Source organism: Pelobates fuscus, chromosome 6, assembly GCF_036172605.1.
Source record: "Pelobates fuscus isolate aPelFus1 chromosome 6, aPelFus1.pri, whole genome shotgun sequence".
Taxonomy (NCBI): Eukaryota; Metazoa; Chordata; class Amphibia; order Anura; family Pelobatidae; genus Pelobates; species Pelobates fuscus.
This window is the reverse complement of record NC_086322.1, coordinates 140,919,904-140,945,990: the sequence shown is the minus strand read 5'-3', so window position 1 is coordinate 140,945,990 and position 26,087 is coordinate 140,919,904. Positions and strand designations below refer to the sequence as shown.

The 26,087-nt window shown below is 42.1% G+C and overlaps 1 protein-coding gene across 1 annotated transcript in view; it reads right to left on the bottom strand.

Annotated features, from left to right (window-relative positions):
• Nucleotides 1-24,424, bottom strand: part of ETNPPL (ethanolamine-phosphate phospho-lyase) — a 35,664-nt gene extending 11,240 nt beyond the window's left edge. Inside the window, exons 1-6 of the mRNA XM_063458364.1 lie at nt 24,263-24,424; nt 19,596-19,714; nt 19,241-19,400; nt 17,517-17,591; nt 5,525-5,618; nt 2,814-2,930 (exon numbers count right to left, since the gene is read on the bottom strand). Of these exons, the coding sequence (XP_063314434.1) occupies nt 2,814-2,930; nt 5,525-5,618; nt 17,517-17,591; nt 19,241-19,400; nt 19,596-19,714; nt 24,263-24,318 (621 nt within the window). The 5' untranslated portion in view covers nt 24,319-24,424. The remainder of the gene's footprint in view (nt 1-2,813; nt 2,931-5,524; nt 5,619-17,516; nt 17,592-19,240; nt 19,401-19,595; nt 19,715-24,262) is intronic.
• Between the last annotated feature and the right edge of the window lie 1,663 nt (nt 24,425-26,087).

Below are 26,087 nucleotides of genomic sequence, written 5' to 3'. Positions count from 1 at the left end.
ATGCTAGTTTAATGCACCCATATTTCTCCAGTTTCTGGCCCAAACTATTTTTATTGCCATACAAATATGGATCATAAGAATTTAATTTTATGTTGCTTTTTGGCAGATCTAAATGAAACAAAAACATTTGAGGTGTAGTAACAACTTGAACCCCATAGATAAAGTCAACCAGTTCCGATAGCATTACTTTCATAGGTTTCAACTCCTCACAGTCCCACCAAATGTGGGAGAATGAACCCAACTCCTTACCACATCTCCAACAATCTGGTGGGAGTGTGGTTTGGAACCTATGGAGGCGAGTAGGCACCAAGTACCAACGATATATAATTTAAAAGTACACTTCTTGTTCCATTCTATACATAATATGTGAAATTAATGAATGATTTACTGGAGTGAAAATTCTCCTGTTTATAACATTTTGACTGTTCAGTAACCATGCACGAACTGACATCTAGTTGTGAAAAGTTTGCATAAGAGTACACACAGCAAAGAACTGCACCACAATCCAAACTTTATTTTGTGATTAGCATTCTGGAGTCATCTAAACTTATACACCCTAGACTATTTAATGGTTAAAGTTACATTTTATGCACTGCAACCATTTAATCTCAGAATTGGTTATAGTACTTGGAGTACCCATACAATGATTAGTAAAGCTCAGGATGCTTTAAAGAATGTATTTAAAAGTTAACTATGACATCTCTGACTATTGCAAAAAATAAAAACTTTAACAATCATCTATAACTGATGTTAACATTGTTTTTGTGAGATGCTCTATTTTCCTTACAATTTATATAAAATATTTATCATATTATGATCCAGTTAAAACAAGGGAACGCCATATCAAACAGAAATAGAAACATTGTATGCTTTCCCCATGCGGATTGTCAGCTACAAAGGACAGAGCTTATAACAATGGTTGACAGAGAAGTAAAATGGAGGCACCCAGTTGAAGTATAAAGAGTTGTGGATTTATAAAATGAATACATTTTAGGAACTTGCAAATACATATTTGTTAAATATAGGGATAAGAAAAATTTAATATTAAAAATCCTGTGACGAGTCAGCTCCCCTTTAAGAAGCACAGAAGACCAGAGGCGCCGCAACAACTTTAAGGTCAGAGGGGTGCCAGAGGGGATCCCCAGGGAGGAGCTCCCACACTTCATAAAGAGGCTAATGGGAGCCTATTAACCCCAAAACAGGCCAAAGGTGTCACCTACGACGGGATTTTCCAGGTCCCAAAACCCAGGAGAGCTCCTGAATCAGCCCCTAGAGATCTGGTGGTGAGATTTTGTAACACCGTAGACAAGCAAACGGTGCTTTCAGCCCTCAAAGGAAATACACCCTACTCCTTTAAAAATACCACCCTCTCATTCTATGCAGACCTCTCAGGAGACACCCTGCAGTGTAAAAGACACATGCAACCACTCACCACTCTCCTCAGAAACCACGGCATACAATATAGGTGGCGTTCACCGAGAGCACTACAGGTCGTGCATGGGGAATCCACCCACTCTATCTCCGACCTCCAAGAAGCACCAGCACTCATGAACCAGCTGGGCCTACCAGCAGATTCCTTGCTTCCACCCGGACCCAGAGGCACGAACCCGAGAGCACCCAGATGGGACCCGGCGAAGGTCGTCCCGTTTGTGCCGCAGAGAGCAACCCCAGGGACATATGCTGCAGCTCCTACCTGAACCAAGGGGACTGATAAAGCACTAAGCTTACTCTCACCCAGGACTGACACCAATGACGGTTCCAGTTGATCTACGTTTCTAAAATGTATTATTTTGTTGACGCCTTCTCATTTAATGCACTTTTATCCCTTTGACCCAACTATAACTAAGTTCTCTGGCCCTTAGCCAGACTCTCTCCCCACACACACCTCTTCACTAGACTCAGTGCCACAATCCTGATTAGCGGAGCCTATGGGTGAATCCAAGCCCAAACTGAAGACCGGTAACCCGCAGCCTTTCCTCTCGGCTGAAATACCGGCACCTTAGCACAGCGAAGCCGACTAGGTACACTATTGTGCCTTCAGCTTTTTAACCCACGCCTCACATTATACTTACAGTAATATCTGTCCCTCCAGCAACTACTGACACAAACAAGCCTTGTCACGACCTTAGGTAATATCTATAGCCAGTAGCCCCACTCCACGGTAACTAACCCCAAGGCCGGTTTCTTGCACGTCCCCAACAGTTTTAACACTAGAACACCATATAAAAAAAATCTCTACTCATGGGCCTCATACACAGGATTCCATGCATGCTCGCTATGATTTTTTCCTTTGTGTTACTGTTATTTGCTTTACACCTGCTGTATGTCATTCACTTTAAGCACATGCCCTCTCATGCCTATGAGTGGAGCAAAAAAAAAAGAATAAAAAAAAAAAGCACAAAGCATTTTCTTTAGGATCTAGGTAACCTGCATATGGTGATCAAAGAATAAAGTTTGTTTTGAAGCTGAACACCAGTATTTTTAATACATGAATTGTCAGAGATAAGTGCACTCAGCACCCAAGACTCAGTGATGTTGTAGTGAAGAGAATGCATAGCATTCCACAAAAGAAATCCTGTACAAAGTTGCATCATATTTATGTTTTCATTGAGACAATACTTCTGTGTAAAACTTGTTAACTTCCAAAAGGACTTTGAAAATACTACAAAAAAGTAATTAAAAAACGTTTAGCTCAAATAAATAGTTGAATATAATTAAGTTGTTAAAACAGATGCAAAAATACTTCAGAGGAAGTTATTTGTGATTGCGTGAATTGGTGTCCTTCACATTCAACTCGATAATTTTCTGCTTACCTTGCGATTTTTTTGCTGAACTTCCCTAATGATGTCATATACTTCCTTAGCATATGCTGCCCCTGGGTCCGGGTGATCTTCCCTATATTTTCCTCTGTAGATGTCAGGAGAAGGAGCCTGACAAAGGATATAAAAAGTCAGTTTATAGCTGAAATTTCCAGGCTTATTCTTTGGCTGATGATCTACCTAGTAACTAGAGAGCTAGATGATGCAGTTAAAATAATTCATAATTACATCTGATGATTTGCAAAAATGTAAATGTATTTATTTTCCTGTTATTTAAATACAACAATTTCTAAATGTACAAGCAAAACATTTTTAAAAGAAAAATTTGGTTAGAAAAGGCAGAAAAACACAATTAACAAGGTATCAGAACGCCGCTCACTTACCCGGTACTCCCTCGCAGCACCTGACGCCAGCGCTTATTGGAGTCCTTGTCTCGGTCTACCGGTTTGCCACCACAGGTTGGCGAGTGGCATATTTATGGAAAGTGGAAGCGGTAATGTGGCTCTCTCCTTCTCACCACAGCCCGCAACCCAATTGAGATGTCGGCCAGCATTGTAGCCCAAGGTGGAGACCCTACTTGACCTGGGCACCCTAGGCACATGCTTGGCAGACACCCTCTTTAAAGGGCAGAGGGCAGAACTGGTTTAGAATGTGTGGCCACGGGGAATAGTGAGGCGGGAGAGGTGTGAATAACTGAAGCAGATTGTGTCCACCTTGCTTAGTTGTACTGTGCTCTCAGTGTTATACTATTCTGTGCTGCTTTCTATTTGTCTCTCTGGTATCTGACCCATTTTGCCTGCTTATAGCCAGTAAACCTGTGCTGTCTCATCTGACCTTTTGCTATACCACGTCCTCGCTTAATTTCTATTGGTACTTCGCTTTGGTTGTTTAAGCATAGAGCTCATTATTACATTTGTGGCTCCTTCTGCTAAACCTGACACAAGGGTAGATGGATTTTGATAATGAACACAAGTGAGCACATGGATCCAGGTTTACCCGAATGCAAGAGTACAGCCTGCTTTTAGCATGAAAAATAAAAATAGTGTAAATTTACATCCGTTTTGTTTTTATGTTTGTCTGCAAAGCAATCCATACACAAAACTGCTGTGTTTTGATATGTTTATATGCTGGCTGTGCATCCCTTTGCTTCAAATAAATATTACGCTAATCTTCTTTTTCAATCAAATAGTGTTTGGTAGTGAAGAGGTTAATTGGTTTTTATAAAAAAATAAAAAATTAAGTCAACTGTGGTTTCTCTCTGAAACGCCACATCGTACCCATAAAAATATGTTCATGGAAAACTAATTGCTGTGGACAGTTCCTTTAAAAAATATAACCAGTTGGAGTAAGCATGAGTTTATGACTAATAGATTATGTGAACAATATTTAATTAGAAAATCAAGCTACATTTAGTGAAAGATATATTTTGCTTGGCATTTGCTAACTATTTTGATACAGTGCCACTTGGGAGGTCTGTATAGATAGATTTGTTTGTGGATTTTGGAAAAGAAAGTGGCTAAAAGAAATAATTCATAAAGTTAAAAGTTGGATATGCTCCAGTTGGACACACAGGGTGGGAGAAGTGCAGGCATTTGTCCTTGACTAACCTCTAATTTGTTTTTGTTTTTAATGATCTTAAAGAGCACATCCAAGCCCAGTTTGATATTGGCTGGTGATGGAGAATTATGTAAGGTTTTAAAAAGAACAGGACGTTTGTTTTCTCTGTAGGAGATTTGGACTGAAAGGGAACGGCAAATGAAATCCAGCTGATGAAACTCTTGGTATTTATTTGCCAAGATGGGGAGTTTGTTAAACTGACACAGAAAATAAAAATAGTAGCCCAAAATATCTGGTACTGAAAAAAGTCCAAATTGACTATTTTTAATTCAATATTTTAAAAAAACAATACAAATATTTGAAAAGAAAATGTAGCTTTTACCAGCTACGGGGACTGATTAGGACAGTAGAAATCTCATAGAATCTACAATAAGTAGGCATGAGCAGAGTGTTGCTTCAGAAACAAATCTTCATAATTTTCAAAAAATGTAAACTTTTTAATTGTAAATGATGAATTTCCAAGCTCCATGGGTCTGATTATTAATCATAGGTGTGTGCTAGTGGTATGATGGTGTGCCCAAGAAAGTCCTAATGAAAAGACAAAACTGTGTCCCTGTCCTCTGCCACTCTTTTAGGTTCCTGTCCCAATGAGTTTTGGATAGCTTGTTATGTATTTGAAGAAAAACAAATCATGACTACCTCTGTCAAAAATAGATTATTTATAATATGAAAATATCAACACAAGGTTACACGGTGTAAACTCCAGTCACAGCAAACAAGTAACTCTACATTCTACATAAACAAGAAATAAGAGGGAAAAGATGTATAAAAGAATAAGGAAAGAAGAAGAGAAAAAAAGTAGAATCCTAGTGGAACAAGACATGCCACCCCCTCTCCTCCCCCCTTTCCCCGTGTCCAACCCAAGCCTGAGGTCACAGATATTAAGGAATTAGAATGAGGTACCTTGTAGGGAAGATGTCATTTTACCATGAATTAAAGTAATTATATATAGTGAGCTTTATTTAGGACCTCAGAGTGGGAAGAAACTTAATTGGATAATTTTGCTATAAATTTTGGACTTCCGGAACAATTGAAAACTGCTATACAGGGGAAGAAAATATATTTTGGGTAGTTGAACTCAGACTTACCACATGCACATAATCCTTTTTGGCTTCCTTTCCAAGCTGAAGAAATTTGTAAGGACTGATATCGATTAAAGATGTGACATGACCATGATAAGCACTAAAACAAAAATAACAAAATAAAACCATAAATGTGGATTCCAACAGCTGGAGGTAATTCAGTCTATACAGAGCTGTGATTAAATCCCTTCATCGTATCATTATAACGTATTGTAAGCAATGTCTTGTATATGCATGCAGTACATGTAGTACACAATGAAACATTAATAAGACTAGCTAAAAGAACACTCTAGGCCAGTGGTAGTCAACCTTTTTCTACCTACCGCCCACTAATGCATCTTTTTGGTTGAAAAAATTTCCTTACCGCCCACCAGTTTTCGCGCAAATGCAGAATATTTTTAAGAAAGGGGGGTGTTTTTTAAAAAAATAAATGTACGTACATTTATCTTTTTATTTCTACTTAATGCAGGTTTATAAGGTTTTTAACTTTATAACGTTTAATGAGAAAACAATAAAGTAAATTGAAATTACCTTTACTAGTGATTAATGAGATCCTTGAGGTTGATGCTGCGAGACTAAATATTTGATATCTGGTTCGATTTTCGTAAGGAACAAACAAAGGTCTCTTTCAGTGATATTCAGACGACTTCTCTGTTTGCGCATAATATGATTTCTCATTTGTGCGTCAGCTCATCTCCTCTCCCTCCTCAATTCCCCTCCCCACCTTTTATTCCCCTTTTTTTCTATTTTTTAACCGTCCTTATAGCAATGCCCAGTAGGAAGGCTGAGCTAGGTAGCCCACTTACTATAGTCCACTATAACATACAGACACACACACAGGACACACACACAAAGACACAGACAGGCACACATACAAAGACACAGACAGGCACACATACACACACACACGTATGTGTGCCTGTCTATGTCTTTGTATGTGTGTCCTGTGTGTGTGTGTCCTGTGTGTGTGTGTGTCTTGTGTGTGTGTGTCTTGTGTGTGTGTGTCTTGTGTGTGTGTGTCTTGTGTGTGTGTGTGTCTGTGTGTCTGTATGTGTGTGTCTGTATGTTATAGTGGACTATAGTAAGTGGGCTACCTAGCTCAGCCTTCCTACTGGGCATTGCTATAAAAATGGTTAAAAAATAGAAAAAAGGGGAAAAAAAGGTGGGGAGGGGAATTGAGGAGGGAGAGGAGATGAGCTGACGCACAAATGAGAAATCATATTATGCGCAAACAGAGAAGTCGTCTGAATATCACTGAAAGAGACCTTCGTTTGTTCCTTACGAAAATCGAACCAGATATCAAATATTTAGTCTCGCAGCATATACATACAAACTAACAGGCACACATACAAACAGACATGCACACACACATAAGACATACATAGACACACACACATGCAGACACACAAACAATGACACATACATACAAAGACAAGACACACATACATACAGACAGACACATACACACACACACAAGACACATACAGACACACATACGACACACACAAGACATACATACAGACACAGACAGGCACATATACAGACACACAAGACACACATACATACACACACAAAGACACAGACAGGCACACATACACACAAGACACATACATACAAACAGACACACAGACATGCACACACACATGCAGACATACATAGACACACACACATGCAGACACAAGACACACATACAATGACACATACATACAAAGACAAGACACACATACATACAGACACACACAAATATATACACAGACAGACACATACACACACACAAGACATACATACAAAGACACATACAGACACACACACACACAAGACATACATACAAAGACAAGACACACATACATACAGAGACACACACACACACACATATACACAGACAGACACATACACACACACAAGACATACATACAAAGACACATACAGACACACACACACACACATATACACAGACAGACACATACACACACAAGACATACATACAAAGACACATACAGACAGACACACACAAGACATACCTACAAAGACACACACACACACATTATATTTAAGTCACCCTCCTGTTTCCTACCTTTAAGGTGCAGGAGGGTGACTTTCCCTGGGGTCCAGTGGTGGCTCAGGTGGATGGGAGTCAGAGTTCCCACTCTGACTCCCTGGTGATCCTCCCGCGCGGCTCTCAGTTTTAGCTGGGAGGAGTGACCGGGGAATCACTTCCTCCCAGCTCTGTGATGTCATCACAGGGGGCCCGGTCGCGCTGTTAAAGCGCCCAGCGCTGACCGGGCCCCCTTACAATCCGCATCCATCGGGTGGCCCTGACAGCATGGGCCACCCGATGGACACTTTGGAAGGCGGCCCTGGCGGTTTACCGGGCGGGCCGGAGCCGCAAATGGTCACGGCGGTACCCAGTCGCACGGGTACCGCCGGCTCGCACCCGCCCGCCCGATCAACCTGGAAATCCCTACCGCCCACCTGGAATCCTGAAACGCCCACTAGTGGGCGGTAGGGACCAGGTTGACGAACCATGCTCTAGGCTCTCGGTACGCTTATAAACTACAACTCCCATGAACCATTAGGTGCACAGATTTATGGGAGCAGAAATTGGGGGCAATATAAAAATAGGGACAAAACATGGGGAAATATAGAGAGGGACAGACAGTGGGCAATATAAAAATAGGGACAGAAAATGGGAACAATATAGAGATGGACAGAAAATGGGAGCAATATAGAGAGGGACAGGAAGTGAGGGCAAATATAGAAACAGAGTAAGAAAGTGTGAGGGAGAGAAATGGAATATATGGAAATATATATTTCCATATATATATATATATGGAAATAAGAATGGAGGCGGGGGGATGATATATTTAATATTTAAAGTGTTTATTGCAACAACAGAAAAAAACACCTATAAATAGTTGTATCAAAATCATGCTTTTTCTTGGGGGCACGCTTCATTGATTTTTACACCCGGCCCCTGAAGTTTCTAGTTACTCCCCTGTGTCCATGGTATTTAAACCACTTGTCCTAATTACTATTTCTGTACAATATGAGTTTGATGAGAAACTAATTGCATCTGTTATGTAGGAAATAACAGTTATAGCAAGGAAAATTAGCTGAATGAGCAGCATGACCTAGAACAGAGTATCAGTGATTGAGTGCTCCTCTGGGTAATTCTGGTACTTTTAAGGCTCAGATAACATCAATACTTGAATTTCATTACTGCAAATTGGTTGGGAAAAATGCTGTTGTATGAAGTTGTTCAAGAAAGTTAATTTTAGGGGAAATTAACTGAGGAAATCTTTTTTTTTTTTTTTAGTACTTTGTTATAAAGGGTCTTAAAAGTAATTAAGAGAGGGGGCGTGGCTTGACCGGGAACCAAGCTGGACGCATCTGTCTAGCGCTCCTCACTAACCCCGTTACAGAAAGCTCATAAAGGCAGAAAATAACACGAATTTGGGTACATCACCTTACCCACCCTACTCCCCAAACACCATGGACAAACGCACGCCTCGCAGACAAACCAAAAAACAACCAGGCGGGACGGCCACGGTGAGAGATCTTTTCGCGGCCTCGCGGCAAACCCGCCAAGATGGCGGCCGGACCAACCCGAGGGCCTCAGCCTCACCAACGGACAGCGAACCCGACCAACTACAGCATACCCCAACATCGGAAACGGCCCACATCATAGCCGAGATGGCTGCAATGAAAACCTTCCTTGCCCGAGAAATCGAACGCAGCTCTAAAGCGGTAATGGCAGAGATCCACGCACTAGGGGCCCGGACCGCTGAACTAGAGCAACGGGTCGAATCCACCGTGGTAGCTCACAACTTGGCCACAGACCACATCAACCGTCTTACCACACGGTTGGAGGCTTCAGAAGCAGCGCTGGACGATCTAGCAAACCGCTCACGCCGCAACAATGTGCGCATACGTGGCCTCCCCGAACAAGCCGATGAAGGCCCACTGTCAGCCACCATCCTCGCAATTCTCCGACCTCTATTGCCAGACATCCCGGATGAGCACTGGCACATCGATAGGGCGCATAGGGCCCTACGCGCTCGAAGAGAGGATAACACGAGGCCCAGGGATGTCGTCGTGCGCTTCCTCCACTACCAAACGAAGGAAGCGGTGCTGCGACGGGCCCGGGAGATCCCGGTGAAACACAACAACGCGGAACTGGCCTTCTATCAAGACCTAACTCCGCTCACCCTCCAACGCAGGAGAGACTGGCGACCGGTCACAGATCTATTAAGGGCTAACGCAGTGAGGTACGCGTGGGGTCATCCCTTCAAGTTACAAGTTTTCAAACAGGGCAGACCCCACGTCCTCCTACCAGGGGCAAATCCAACCCCCTTTCTACGAAGCCTGGGTATTATACCACCCGACAACATCACTCTACCAACCTCTGCGCTCCCGGCCCTGCAAGCACTACCTCGAGATTGGTATGATGCAGCCGAGTAAGGCCTCTCTGCCCGCAATCCTGTGCCCTCCCTATACCTCAGTCTTACCAAACTAGTCGTGCACCCACCCCTGCATAGGACTCCAGTCACGCAGACTCTCTCATAGACATTTTGCGACTCAGCAAGACACTCTTCTCCTCACATCACAGACGACCGGCAACGAGAGAAAGAGCAGCCCTGATCGACACTTGCCCCAACGCTTCTACCACCCGCCTCCCCTGAGATCCTTCTTGAGACACCTGCTGCAGAATCCCCTGATACTCCAACCCACCATGCGAATACCACAGCGGTCCACCGCAGTACCCTCTCAGTGCGAGGGGAGTTGGGGGGCTCACCAACGGACAGCGCAGCAGCACAGCCCAGCAGCACAGTTCAGCAGCACAGAGGACATAGACGGACCTTGACTGCCAGATTGATGGATTAGGAAGATGTTGTCACCCATGAACCGGACTGCTTGGCCTCTCACCGGAACTGTAATGTATAAGGTTATATGATGCACCAGATACCAGACACCACTGATCACACACCTAGATAAAACTGCTAGGCACACACAGCAAATCAAACATATGTGCCCCTACCAACGCTAACCCGGCTAAGCGTGAGCGAGCCTTTGGTAAAGGCCTCGTAAGCTATTTCACTATTCTGATACGACTCCACAGGGTTTTGCCTTGACGTAACTTACCCCCACGCTCACCTCACTAGTGGGCCCTGGGCACATTACCGTTTCCATATTCGACCACAGACAGAGAACACTTATAATACACCCTCAGACAAAACATCCTGACGATTCATTTGGGACACCCATAAATACAAAAAAAAAAAAAAAAAAAAAAAAAAAAAAAAAAAAAAAAAAAAAGGAAACAAGTATATATAATACTAAGACTGCATGTCTCAGACAATGGGAAAAGGGGGGAAAAAATGGGAAAAAATAAATAAAAAATAAAAAAAAAAATAAAAAAATAAATAAAAAAAAAAAAAATAAATAAAAAAAAAAAAAAAATAATAAAAAAAAAAAAAAACACTGTAAAAAACAAACACAAAAACACACATGCAAAAGACCTAGCAGATCATATAGCAACATGACGACAAAAGACCTGACACTCTAGCTTGACAATATGACCGAGTGCAAAGAGGCAAGAGATCGAAGACCCGGACTCTTATTTCTACAACAATTCCGCACGGACAAGACCGCAGTATTCTGCGGAATGAACGAACGTTTTATATAACCAAATATATGTTGTCCAAATATGCCTTGTATTAATGCATGCTTACGCTACCAAACTATGCCTCTACCTATATCACGCTGACCACCGCTCACACTCAATGAACCGACCTTTCCCCCACTCACCCCACCCTAGTAACAGGCAGACCCGCTCCCCCACCACCACCTCCCCCCAAAACAAAAAAACAAAAAAAAAAAAAAAAAAAAAAAAACAAAAAAAAAAAAAAAAAAACACAAAACTATAAACCCCCCCCCCCCCCCCAAAAAAAAAAAAAAAAAAATAAATAAAAAAAAACCCAAAAAAGTGTCGAGAACGCTGGCACCCAAACCGGCATCTCTTCAGCGGACATAGCGGCTTATCTGCTCTGTTTAGACATATGGCTCCATGATGGGACCCTCTCGTTGCTACCCCGTCCTATCCAATCTTCACATTCCCAAACAAAAAAAAAAAAAAAAAAAAAAAAAAAAAAAAAAAAAATAAATAAAAATAATAAAAATAACTAAAAATTAAACCCTGTACGACTAGGACATGAAGACCTCCCCCTCCCTACCCCCCTACCCACGATTCGTGAACAACCACCCCAAGCGGCACAATATTGCTAACCGGAGCTTGGCCATAGCAGATCCTGGCCGCATTACACTCCAGACCAAATGAAGTACCAAAGGTAACGGGGATATATCCTTAGTGACGAGGTTCATGTCCCTAACCCCCACGACGGCAGAATCCCGACCGGAGATTAGGGCTCAAGTACCCCCCAATAGCCTGGCAAGAACTAAGACCAGGCGATTCACTTCCCACTCTCCCCACCCCCTCCTCCTCCTCCCTTCCTCTCTACCCATACCCACATACCAAGATTGGTCATCCCGACCCCACATACCCAGCATCCTGGTCAACCATCGACCTAACAACCTTTTACCGATCACCTATATTAACACGAGCTCAGAACAAGGGAGCAGAGGTGGGAGCAGATCTAGCCCAAGACCCTTCCCAGCCACTAACACCACACCAGAAGACAGCTTCACACCACTAACATGGCCATGAAGATATCCTCTCTCAACGTCAAGGGCCTCAACGCGCCTCGCAAGAGACGTACGCTGTTTAGGGAATTAAAAAGACTAAGCCCGGATGTCGCATTCATCCAAGAAACACACCTACCCAGATCTACACAGGTCTCTCTCAGGGACCACATATACCAGGTAGCCGCTGAGGCTCGTGCCTTTCAAAAACGAAATGGAGTGGCGATTCTGGTCCACAAAAGGTGCCCAATACAGCTCACACACACAACTATAGACCCAGAGGGTAGGTTCATCATTGCAACAGGGCACATACACGCACAACCCATCCACTTAATCAATGTATATGCTCCCAACAGCCCATCGCTACAATTTTGGAATAACCTGTCAGACGCGGTTTTGTCCTTGCCAACAGGAATCCTAATCTTAGGGGGCGACCTGAACGCCACACCAGCACCAGCCATTGACCGAAGCACACGCCCGGGACTCCTGAGATCCCACGGTATGGGTACACAAGACAAACACCTACACCACTTCCTCCAGAAAACCAAACTCATTGACGCATGGAGGGCGCAACACCCTAGCTGCAAAGACTACACATACTACTCACCTCCCCATGACACCTACTCCCGCATTGACCTGTTCCTCACCAACCACACCGGATTCGCAAAGACCCAAAAAACTGAGATCGGATCCATAGCATGGTCAGATCATGCAGATATTGCCTTATATCTAGCAGACCTTCGCGGCCCCACACCATGGACTTGGAGACTTAACACTTCCCTTTTAAAAGACCAACAAGTCGTAGACGACATTAAACAACAGATAAATACATATTTCGCAGACAACCTGACTCCAGATGTCCCAATCGCAACGGTGTGGGCTGCCCACAAAGCCGTAATTCGCGGCCATCTCATCAAAATTGCGACACACAAAAAGAAACTAAAAACCCAACGACTTACACAATTACTAGACACCCTACGCACAGCCGAACAACGACATAAAACAGACCCAGACCCGCAGACGTTGCAACACCTGCTAGACACTCGCAGGACCATCAGACAACTATTGTTGGACGAAACAGCCCGCGCACTGACCTGGACCAAAAGGACATACTATGACAAATCTAATAAGATGGACACACTTCTCGCCCGCACACTGAGACCCAGATCACACCGCCCCCACATCACATCCATACGAACCCCAGACGGAAAGCTACAAACCTCACCATCAGAGATAGCGCAAACATTCACATCCTTTTACAAAGCACTATACAACCAGCCCACAACCAGAGACCGTGCTGACGTAGGCCCCCATCAGGATACCTCAAACTTCCTAACAAAGCTGAACCTCCCGAAGCTTCATACGACAGCTATTGCAGAACTCTCAACACCGATCACCATAGACGAAATTAACTTAGCCATATCCTCCCTAAAAAGCAATAAAGCCCCGGGCCCAGACGGCTATGAGGGAAGCTACTACAAAACTTTTAGAGAGGAACTGCTCCCTCACATGGAAACCCTATTCCGGGACCTCATGAACGGAGCAGCCCCCACCAAAGACATGACACAAGCCAACATCATACTCCTACCCAAACCAGACAAGGACCACACCCAACCAGAGGCATATAGACCAATATCACTCATAAATCACGACAGCAAAATACTAGCCAAAATACTGGCCACACGACTCAATCCTCACCTGACACACTTAATCCACGCAGACCAGGTAGGGTTCATCCCCAACAGGCAACTATTCGAAAACACTAGGCGAAACATAGACACCATCTGGACGCTCACCGCAGCCAAAACACCGTCCTTAGTCCTCTCCTTAGACGCCGAAAAAGCGTTTGACCGCGTGAACTGGCCCTACATGTTCACCCTCTTGGACCACCTACACATCCCCCCTCCGTACATAACAGCAGTTCGTGCACTATATACAAACGTCACGGCACAAATAATGATAACAGGGGCACACAGTCCTCACTTTGACATAAGCAATGGCACCCGACAAGGTTGCCCACTCTCCCCTTTACTATTTGCGCTCACCCTCGAACCCCTCCTCCAAGCAATCAGAGAACACCCAGAAATAACAGGAGCCACGATAGGAAACCAGGAATTTCTGGTCTCCGGGTACGCGGACGATGTACTCCTCACCTTAACCAACCCTATCCCCTCCATGCAAGCTCTACTGCCCCTCCTCCAGACGTATAGTGAGCTATCGGGATACAAAGTCAACATGGAGAAATCCAGCGCCCTCCCTTTACATCTAACACAATCGGCCATACGCCAAATCGCATCAGAGTACCACATTCGCATATCGACCACCGCACTCACATACCTCGGTATAAAGCTACCGGCAGATCCTACAATGCTATACAACCTAAATTATACACCGCTCATAGCCAAACTCATTAAGGACATGGAAACATGGACGGACAAACCAATATCGTGGATAGGGAGGATCCACTCGATCAAGATGAATGTCCTTCCCCGCATCCTATTCCTCTTTCAAGCCCTGCCCATACCAGTCACTAAACAGGACTTAATACCACTCCAGCAGACAATAGACCGCTTCATATGGCAAAACAAAAGGCACAGAGTAGCCCGCAACATACTTTACCGCCCCAAGCCGAGAGGAGGCCTGGGACTCCCCCACCTCTACTTCTACTACTTAGCAGCCCAACTATCCCAAATAGCGATGTGGCACACCCCCCCAGATACCAGAAGGTGGGTGGACCTCGAATCAGCACTCATGCAATCAGATCTCCCGCAATTCTACATTTGGACACCCAGGGAAGACAGGGCACTCCCCAGAACAACATGCCCAGCCATCACTAACTCCATTCACTTGTGGGACAAAACGGCCATAAAATACGGTTTGACAACCACCACCTCCCCCCTCACCCCTATATTAAGAAACAGGGCCTTCACCCCGGGTATGCGACCCAGGGACTTTAAAGGCCTTGAAAGAGCGGGCCTCCAAAGGGTCCTTCACCTATACATAGGAGACACGATAGTCCCCTTTGCAGACCTACAAACCAGAACTACCCTAACCCCAGCCGACTTTTTTCGGTATATCCAACTGCGCCACTACGCCACCCTAGAGACCGTGAAAAGAGCCGCTAAAACCAAACAGACCTTCTTTGAAAGGATCTGTCACGCAGAACGATACCAACAGGGCATGATCTCACAGTTGTACTCCCACCTCTGCTCCTCCACCCAAGAATGGGGAACACTCCACTACACTGATAAATGGGAATCTGACTTAGGGGAGACCTTAGAAGGCACTGACTGGCAGGATATATGGGAGGCGAATACTAAAACCTCAATATGTGTGACGATGCAGGAACAGTCCTATAAAACAATGCTCCGGTGGTACACCACCCCGGTGCAACTCTACCACATGAAAAAGACACCCAATGACCTATGCTGGCGCAATTGCGGTGAAAAAGGGACCTATGTTCACATGTGGTGGACTTGCCCCAAGCTAAAACCTTACTGGACAGCAATCCAAGCATTGATCTCACAAGTCATAGACAGACATGTTGTATTAAACCCTTGGACCTTTCTCCTAGCCAGGCCTGTAGATGACTGGCCCATGTCGGCCCAACGCCTGCTCAACAAAATGACCCTGGCAGCCAGAAGGGCCCTGGCCCAAACATGGTTAAAACCAGACCCTCCCCCAATGTCCACAGTTATATCCAAAATCAAAGACTGCCATCTCATGGACGACCTTACGGCCAGAGTACGCGGCTCCACAAAAGCTTTTGCCAAGACATGGGGACTATGGGAAGACTACCTAAATAGATAGGCTCCATAACCAGACTGATCTAATGCCATGATCGGACTGGCGACCAGGATGCACCCCTCCCCCCCCCCCCCTCTTCCCCCATCCCACTCGACCTCCACGGGTCCGGGATACCGGTACCCCGGCCCAGGTCTTTTACAAAGTTGTGTTCTGTTTTTACAAATTTTGTTTAGTTTTATTTTTATGTTACCAAAGCGATGATACTTGGTACATGACACAGGCACGCAATTGAGAGCTGCCCTACTTTGGGCTCATGTATTAATACACCAGCAAGCTGTGTAACCATAACCCAACGGTATATGGAGCTCTTGCATGAGCCAAATCATACAAGCCTTACTTTGTGTCATTGCAGAATATCACGTATTACTGTCTTGTGTTGTTTCTCTGTTAACAAAACGATGACACCTGGAACTATCATGTGTTTTGTCTCTTACGCTACTAAAACGAAGACACTTGGTACAGAACACACGTACGCAAACGAGAGCTGCCCTACTTTGGGCTCAAGTATTAATGCTTCAGCTAACAGTGTAACCATCACCCAACGAAAAATGGGGCTCTTGCGTGAGCCAAACCACACATGTCATGCTTTGTGTCATCGCAAAATATTACGTGTTTTGTTTTGTTTTGTTTTTATGTTACTAAAACGATGATGCTTGGTACAGGACGCAGGTACGCAAATAAGAGCTGCCCTTCTTTGGGCTCATGTATTAATGTCTCAGCAAACTATGTAACCATAACCCAACGAAATGTGGGGCTCTTGCATGAGCCAAACTGTACGAGTCTTGTCTTGTGTCATTGCAAAATAAAGAATTACAAAAAAAAAAAAAAAAAAAGTAATTAAGAATGAACTAAATTGAATTGTGAGCAGAATTATAAATATAGACTGGTAAAGAATTTTTAAACAGTTTTTTTTTATTTTATTAAATCCTATGTTTGTAGAGATCATTCTCAAAGAAGAGAGACTCACATACAGAGCTTAACAAATAACAGGGTTATTCACTAAAGTGAGAACTGTAGGGAATTCAAAGTAAATGGAAAGGGAATTTAACATTTTAGCCTAAGAGCTGAATTTAAAAAAATCTCCAAGGCAATTCTTCTTTCAGTTTAGCTATTTTGCCCTTAAATTTGAATTTCTCTTTGATTCCCTTTACATTTTCAGCAAACTTTACATTATTGAACAACCTTGTCAAAGATTTTAGTTTTAAACTTTTCTTCCAATAACATTGTCAATTCTCAGACAGGAAAATGATTAATGTACTTCATTAAAATATTTCCTTTAAAAACATAGGTATAAAAATGTTGACTTTAAAAAGGCCAGTATCATGAGAGTGATGTCATAATGCCGTCTCATTGAAAACAGAAAGGTGGGTGTCATTAACATAATGAGGTTCACAAGATGTTGGAGGACAGCGGTGTAGCCCATGCAATAAATGTAGGAGACATAGAATTAGGGATATTGTTTGCTGGTTGAGTTCAAATTTACAGAACTTACCTGTCAAGAGTTATCACATCTTCATGACCAGTGCATTGTCGAGCCAATCGTAATGCAAGATCATTGGCTTCCGAACTGCAAACGAGAAACCTTATATGAATTTCACAACTAGAAGATAGCATCTCTGATATTATGGTAAACGTGGTTATTGGGGCAACAAGAATTTGAGAAAAAGTTGAATGTTACAGATTGTGGATTGTGTAGTGGATACATGTGTCCTTAGCTTCCATTACATTTAACCAAATCGTTTAGGTTACTCTTGTTAGAAAGGTTACTTATTTCATTAGCCTGTTAACAAGTAAAACAAAACCGAACAGTATCAATCTTATAACAGTGATAATACACAAAACATAAACAAATGTGAATTTTAATAAACGCTCTGTGTCTCCAACTCAAACCATAAATATACCATTTATGTTGCCAAGATGGCTGCCTGTTGGTTCATTAGACCTCAGAGCACAATATGCAAGGTGTATTTTCCTTTCATCTAGGTTTCTATGGTTTCAGGTTCTTTACGACAAATATGTTTCTTAACTAGTGTTAATGTGTAGCTTTGAATATCAAAAACAATGACACTCAACCATACTCTCCCCCCTCCAAATGGGTCCTCCATTTACCCCACAAGACATGGATGTATATTATCTGAATTAGTAACATCTGTCCATCGAATGCCTTTTTTTTTTTAAATACAGCTTTAGTTCAAATATCCTTTATGATTGCAAGCAAACAAGTATTTTTCCAAGAAGACTGTGGTTTTCAGTTTCCTGTAATTTACAGTCAAAATATCTTGGACATCCTTCTAACTACAGCTAAAAGCTTCTCAACCGATTCCATTTAATGGATTACATTATCATAAACACAAACATGTGATCTATCTGGCTGTGCTTGATAACTGCTATTCACAGAACGTGGAAAGTAAAACTCCATAACTCCCTTAACTCTAAACCTACTACTAACTCCCATAACACTTAGCTCCAATAACCTAAAGCCTAACAGTGAGGTTAGGAATCCCTGTACACTCACAGTTTAACTTGCTCGCTGACACTGGAGACTAACCATATTGGCTGCACCATTACAAAAAGCACAGAAATGCAAGTGGCAAGTGTATGTGTAATTGGATTATTTTATGTTCCCATATGCAGGCATTATTTGTAAGCTACATTCCCAGAAATACATTTAATTCTTTATAAATGTAAATAAGTAAGCTCATACTGGTCATTGGGCAAACCATTGTCTGCTGGGCCTCGATGGCCATGGGTAATGGCCTCCAGCAGGTGCAAAACACACATAAAGCTCCAGGAAGTGTACTGCGGACGCACTTATACTTTTTTAAATAAATGTATACTAACCTTTTTATTTATTTTTAAATTCCCTAGTCTACATATTCCACTCCCCTTTTATGTCAGCCATGTTATGCAACTTTGGTTAGATTGTCAGTTATCTGACTCAAAACAAAATATTTAGCAACAATATTTTATAAAATCACCTGACAGAAAATACTGCAGGTAGAAAGCACATCATTTTCAAAGAGCAAAACATTCCATTGTTCAAATAAATACTGTGCTATTTCTTTTTTTTCTAACAAAAAGCCCGGTAGAGTATGGGTTAAGCTTGTGAAGTAACACAAAGCCTCATTTATTATCCTGTAAACTGAAACATGATTGCTTACACTGGCCAAACAAATAACATAATGAGCTGTTGTATAGGGCTCACAGAAAACTTACCCAGAGTTTACAAAATAGCAGACAGAAAGCTTCTCTGGGAGGGTGGACGTTAACCGCTCGGCATACTGAACTAGGTTGTCGTGCAGAAACCTAGAGTTTGTGTTTAGCAACTCCATCTGTTTTACAGCAGCCTTTGTCACCTCGGGATGGCTGTGTCCAACTGCAAAACAAAGAAACAATGCATTATTCATAGACAAGCACTGCCAAAAAAACACATCATTCCAATGAGATCATATGGCTAGAACCCCAGGCACTGCACAAAGCATGTCAGGGTGCCTAATTGCATATTATATCATCTATTATTTAATTCATGCATATTGATCTGCACTTAGTAATATGTTAATGATGTTCTTACCGTGAGCTACATTGTTAATGCAGTCCAAGTACTTCTCTCCTCTTTCATCGAACATATATTGCCCCTTTGCCCGTACAATCTTGATTGGATCTTTAGCGAAAAATACTTTGCATGATGGCCTTAAAACAAAATGGAAAAACAAATAGAATTTTATGAACCTGTCTTGGTGTGGATCATGAAACACATACTTCTTCACCATTCGGGTGATAGGAGTGAGATAACATTTGGCTCATTCAGAGCTGTGGGTAATGGCGACTGCTCTGTTGTGCTGCTAGGCTTTGCCCCATCCTCCATTTTTAATGTTTGCTTGTTCTCCTATATCCCTACCATATATATATAATTTTACATATGTTGCCCTGCTTCCCCTTCCTACCTCACCCCCATTGATTTTTGTATTTACTAATCACTGGTACCTTGGCATCACCTCACAGTCTGCTTAACACACATACCGGGAGTACTGCCAATTGACCATCATAGTATTGTCACACCAATCTTCCTCTTCCTTTCTGATTTTAGCACAGCTTTGCGAGTTGCTGTTTCCATTTCTCGTATCACTGAATGCACACGACCCATCTTTTTGTATTTTTTCCCCTTTGGAAATGTAAGTTTGCTAGTTTTCTTTAGCTCTCAATGTTTAATGTTGCACTTATAGAGCATGTAGAATTGTATTCTTTTAAAGGAACAATATTGACTTAATAGGAAATGTATGCAGAGGAATTCAGAATAGCTTTTCCACGCTCCCAAGAGACAGTAATATAATAGTATCTACCATTAAAATTACTATAACAAAGTAAACCGTGTTAGTTAAAACCATGACATAGTGTAAACATGGAACATGGAAAATCTTCAGTCCCTTGTGAGTGATAATGTGTGACTGACTATTAGTGTTTGTTTTCCATGTATTTATTCTTTACTGTTACTAGATCAGGCTGGTTCTTAATACTAAATAACTACTCACTTATCAGTGTTTATAATATGAAGAAAACAGACTGTCAATGATTACAATAGAATAACCAGCATCCAGGGAAAAATGTCATTAGTAAAAGTCATACAGTAAGATCACATCTACATCTGCCAGTGTCTACACTGCACAGAACATTCTGTTCATGCTGTTTAAAGAAATGATCTCCTACCAAGCTAATAAAACTAGGCGGAAAACCTACAGCAAACAGAATCTAACACTTTACACGATTTAAATGAAAAGCTTCTGTAAAATCAGTTGACTGAATTCTTTATTTCAATTCCTGTAATTAAAAGGACATTCGTGTGTAAAAAAAATAAAAAAACTAAAGCATTTAAAATTACAAAATTAAAACATGTATTTTATTCTAATCAAGGTTAGAGCAAAGGTAAACACTAGAGTTATCAACCGTCTAGGAATCCTTTGTTATTAGTGTACATGGCTGACGTCACTCACAATGCTTTTTAGGATTTGAAAATGATATGCCAGTAGATAAGTTATTCCTATTATTAATATTATTTATTATTTTAATACATAGAAGAATTTTATTTTCAAGATGGCAGATAGGTAGGTTAACATACTCTTCTTAGGTATATTTGTTTGTATGTTATTTAACAGATTTCACTTGTCTTTATTGGTCTGTGTGCATATTATATGTCCAGTAAACTACAAAAACAACCTAAGCAACATGGCCGCTTTCCACAACTATTACCTAAAGTCCACTTCTAGAACCTTACTTTTCATACCCCATTACGATCAGAAAGCAGCTCATGGAGCCATCTTATACAAAGGATAACCTACCTGAACAAACTTTCCTGAAATGCACTCTACGTGTGAAAGGTGAAAGCTTTGTGTAAACTTTGTATTGTTTGCGTGGCCCAGGATACAAATGAAAGGGAGGTAGTAATGAAAGAAAACAGTCTAGTGTTCTCTCTCTCTCTCTGTAAAAATTCTTTAGGTTTATTTTCTTTCCAGCAGGCAGAGCAATGTTTCCATTCTACAGTCCTTTAGTTCTACAAGACTTTATCAAACATTGTCAAACTAGGGCATTTTCTGTTATTACTGACTGTGCTTTTAGCCAGCTGGGCATCACTTTGGGTTAACATACAGATACTTGCAAACAAGACAAATCTTAACGCCTTCATTCTGGTAAAACGCTTTGTAAATAAATTAATATGAAACTAATCTAACTTTAAATTAATACTATAGCATGAGGAATAGAAACCTCTATTTCTAACACTATAGTGTTCTCCCTTCCTCAATAATTAGATTCACCACCCACCCCAATTGAATTTAAAAAAATGGAAAAACGTTTACTTACCATTTTTTCAGTGCTGAGACTCATTCTTCATTTCGCAGGTGTCGCTTCTGTGTCTTCTCGTCCAATCCAAAGCTTCACATAGTGAAGCACTGGGGACATGAAGCACATGCGCGGCGATTACTGTGCTCTTCCAATTGAATGTTCTCTATGAGAAGCATTCAGAGGAGGTGATGTGTGTGAATGAAGTCTGACTCAGTGCTCACAACAGAAGAGCCCTTAGTGACTCTCAGGAAGACAGCCACTAGAGGTTTATTTACCCGCGATGTTATCATGTCTACTAATATGATAATGTTTTACATAGAATGGTAAAAAAGGACAAGGACACCATACCCAGACAACTTCACTGAGATAAACTTGTCTGGTTGCTTATAGTATACACTTTTTTTTTTGTGTTGCTTCTTTTGAGTAAGGTTGTCATTTTTGATCAAGGTTAGTTCTTTCTTTCATGGTGCAAGTAGGTGCCAACAATTCCATTCATTTCTCATTCACACCTATACAGCATAAAGTTGATACAATTTGGAATGATGGATGCTCATATTATTGAGCAGTAGAGCAGTGCTTTTAGGCATCTAAACAAAATGCTACAAAGGTACATGCATGCTTTAGTAGTGGCATACACCTGCAGGTGTCCAGTTAATTTGTATGCATTGCCCAGCAGGATATGTCAATTAAAAAAGGAAATGAGATTAAAAAAAAAAAAAAAAAAAAATCACACAAACAAGCTATTCATAGATAATTATTCTTTGATTTTATTGTACTCATTTAAATGAAGGTGTTGCGCAAGGAAAAAATAATAATTTGCCAATCCCTGAAGATGTCTTTACATGTCTTAAAAGGATTGAAGTTCATGTAAAAGCAGTCTGCCCTGTGTTGGTTATTTAATATGCTTGGCATGTAGGGTGTCTGGCTTCTTTACAAATTCTTACAGTTACATTCTGTGCTTTTTGTCACCTAAACCAGACTTATTAACTAAACAGTGGGTCTGAAAACAACAGTTTAGACAAAAATGTACTAAAACGAACTATCCAACTCATTTATTTTATCAACTTATTTTTAGCCAAATGTTTAGACATATGTTTTTAAGCTCAGAATAATTCACTACTTAGTGCATAACCCCAGAAATGTAGCTTACACTGGTTTAGTGGGTTAAATGTGAACACAGAAAACCACTGGAGTTTTTGGAAGGCGGATAACGGGTGGGGGTGGGATAATGGGAAGGGGCTGGATATTGGGAGGGGGTCGCAGCTGTCTGATGATCTGTGCAAAACATCACAACTATTGTGTAATTCTGTCCAAACAGTAGGGGAATTTATAAGACATTCATATAAGAAAAAAAGAACTAACTCTCTAGATACAAAAGTGGCATTTAGCTAATTGCACTTGACAATTATACAGTATTAACGGTTTAGTGTATTTTGAAAGAGTTAGGTTTCATTGTGTTCTGCTTTAAAAACAAACAAACAGCATGTAGTGTTATTAAAAGCAGAATTATGCCATGTGTCAGTCAAGAAGCAAGAAGTAAGACAGGAGGCTGTTTTTAAATTCCAGCTAGAGAGTCTGGTCTGACCGGAAGGGATTATGTGGCATCCTATAGCCTGCATAACATGAACTCCATGAACTGTTTGAGAGGAGTGGCCCGTAGGAGCCTCTGTATTCTTTTGTTTTATCCAAATATATAAAAAATACCATCGGAGTCCATTAACCTTTTTGTCAAGAACCAAAGGAGTGCCATTAGTTAAAGAGTTAAAAGAAATAACCCTTCAGCAGCTATGGATTGCAACACCCAACTCAGGCAAGGCTGTCTACTCTGCTCTAATATATAAATTACATGACATCCTATATAGTCTGCATAAAACGAACTCCATGAACTGTTTGAGAGGGGCCCTTAGGGAACTCTGCCTCTGTATTCTTTTATTGTATCCCAAAATATAAGAAGTTACACGTCTCATACTTTACAATTAATCATCTAACCAGCATAATAAAATAATACTCTGCAATTTAACACTTCTCTGTAATATATAGTATGTTTCGTGGACCCAGGACATACTTGAAAACAAGGGAATTCTCAATGTATCCATCCTGGTAAAATATTTTATAAATAAAAAATAAATAAAAAAATTATATATATATACATATATATATATACATACACACATTTATATATTCGTGATTCAAAAATGTATATTTAAAGAACTTTACATATCATAAAATAACACACAGGTCTTTTCAGCAGAAGGTAATTGCTTTTTTTTACCAATAGTATTTTTTTTCTGCAGGCAAAGTTTGAAAATGACCTAAATCCTAAACAATATTCAGCCCATTTATTAAATATGCTATTATAATTGTGTACGGTCCATGTATTTGCAAGCAGATGGCCTCTCTTACCCTATGTGTTTTTTCCTCAGCTCAATGGTCCTCTCCTTGGGTAGTGGCTCACACATGCTGGCTGTTGTTAGCACAGAGAAGTTGGATGATCCTGTGTCTGTCGAGTTATTCTCGGTCTCGCTGACACTGAGAGATAGCAGACAAAGTGCTCCGCAAGCTCATTCCATAACTCTATTTATAAGCTAGCTCTGCTCTCCAGCAGCCTGCCTCCTCCATTCCCCAATCCCCGCCTCCCCTCACCATTAACCCAGGCAGCCAGCAGGCAGCAGCCCAAAGCACAGCACACTGACAGCTTTGCAACTGCAGGGTTTCAGCTCTAGCCTCTATTCCTACATTTACCAGTTCAAGCATAGATACCTTATTATATGGATTGCTCTAGAACAGACTTCCCCAAACTCCTGCCCTCCAGATGTTGCTGACCTACAACTCCCATGATTCTCAGCCTATCTTATTCATTCATAGAATCATGGGAGTTGTAGTTCAGCAACATCTGGAGGGCCGGTGTTTGAGGAAGCCTGCTCTAGAATGTTACTGGACATTATAGAATCAGGGGATTCATTTGTGGGGATTATTTATTTATTTTAGACTAGTTTTAAAGTTAATTTGCCAAGTGCAGAAAACATCTGTATGGTAATGATGTCATGTTATTATAACGGATGGGAGGCAAATGCCTTGTCAGAAATAGGTGAAAAATGTCAATGGAAATAGTGAGAGAAATTTGCTGTTCCCACTAAAATATAAAAATAAGCCTGAGTTCACATGATTTTTTGATTCCTTCTAAAGGGAAACCTGTTGGCTTAGAAGCTCTGCTAATTAATTGACTGGTCCTAGAAAAAACCCCAACAAGTTTAATGTTTAACAGTTTTTAATGTAAAACAAGTTAAGCACTTTCTTTACATTACATGATACGCCTGCTGTTTATCAGACAGGCCTGACTAAGATTGCTGGGAATTAGACTTGAAGACAACAACTACTACTTGTGACTTCTTTCCAAAGTGATTATGGTGCTTGGAATGTTCCTTTAATTCAGTCCCCTTCAGTCGTTGTGGCTGCCCAGGATTGTGACTCTTGTTTCCAGAGGCGGCTCTCTAATTAGGCGGTTTAGGCGGCCGCCTAAGGCCTCGCGCTGTGTGGGGCCTCGCGGCCGCCTAAACCGCCATAGGGCAGACTGACATGTCGGGTCCTTAAGGACCCGACACAGGAGGGGGCCCGGCGGCTTCCCCTGTATGCCGCCGGGTGCGAGGCCCCTCCTGTCAGTCTGACCGGGAGAGCCAGCCTTCAGTCTGCAGCTCCGCCGGGTGTGAGCTGCAGACTGAAGTGTCTCGCGATCTCTAGCCAATCAGAGCGTTGCCGCGGGTTACCACGGCAACGCTCTGACTGAAGATCGCGAGACTTTCACCATGTGGTCTGCAGCTCTGCATCCGGCAGAGCTGCAGATCGCAGAGCCCACTGGACCACCAGGGAGTCTGACTGCCACCACTGGACCACCAGGGAGTCTGCCACCACTGGACCACCAGGGAAAAAGGTACCTGCCACCCACCCTGTCACCCTGCCACCCACCCTGTCACCCCCCTCACCCAGTCACCCCATCTGCCGCCCTGCCACCCCACCTGTCACCCCCCTCACCCAGTCACCCCATCTGCCACCCCACCTGTCACCCCCTCACCCAGTCACCCCATCTGCCACCCTGCCACTCCACCTGTCACCCCCCTCACCCAGTCACCCCATCTGCCACCCCACCTGTCACCCCCCCTCACCCAGTCACCCCATCTGCCACCCCATCTGCCACCCCCTCACCCAGTCACCCCATCTGCCACCCTGCCAC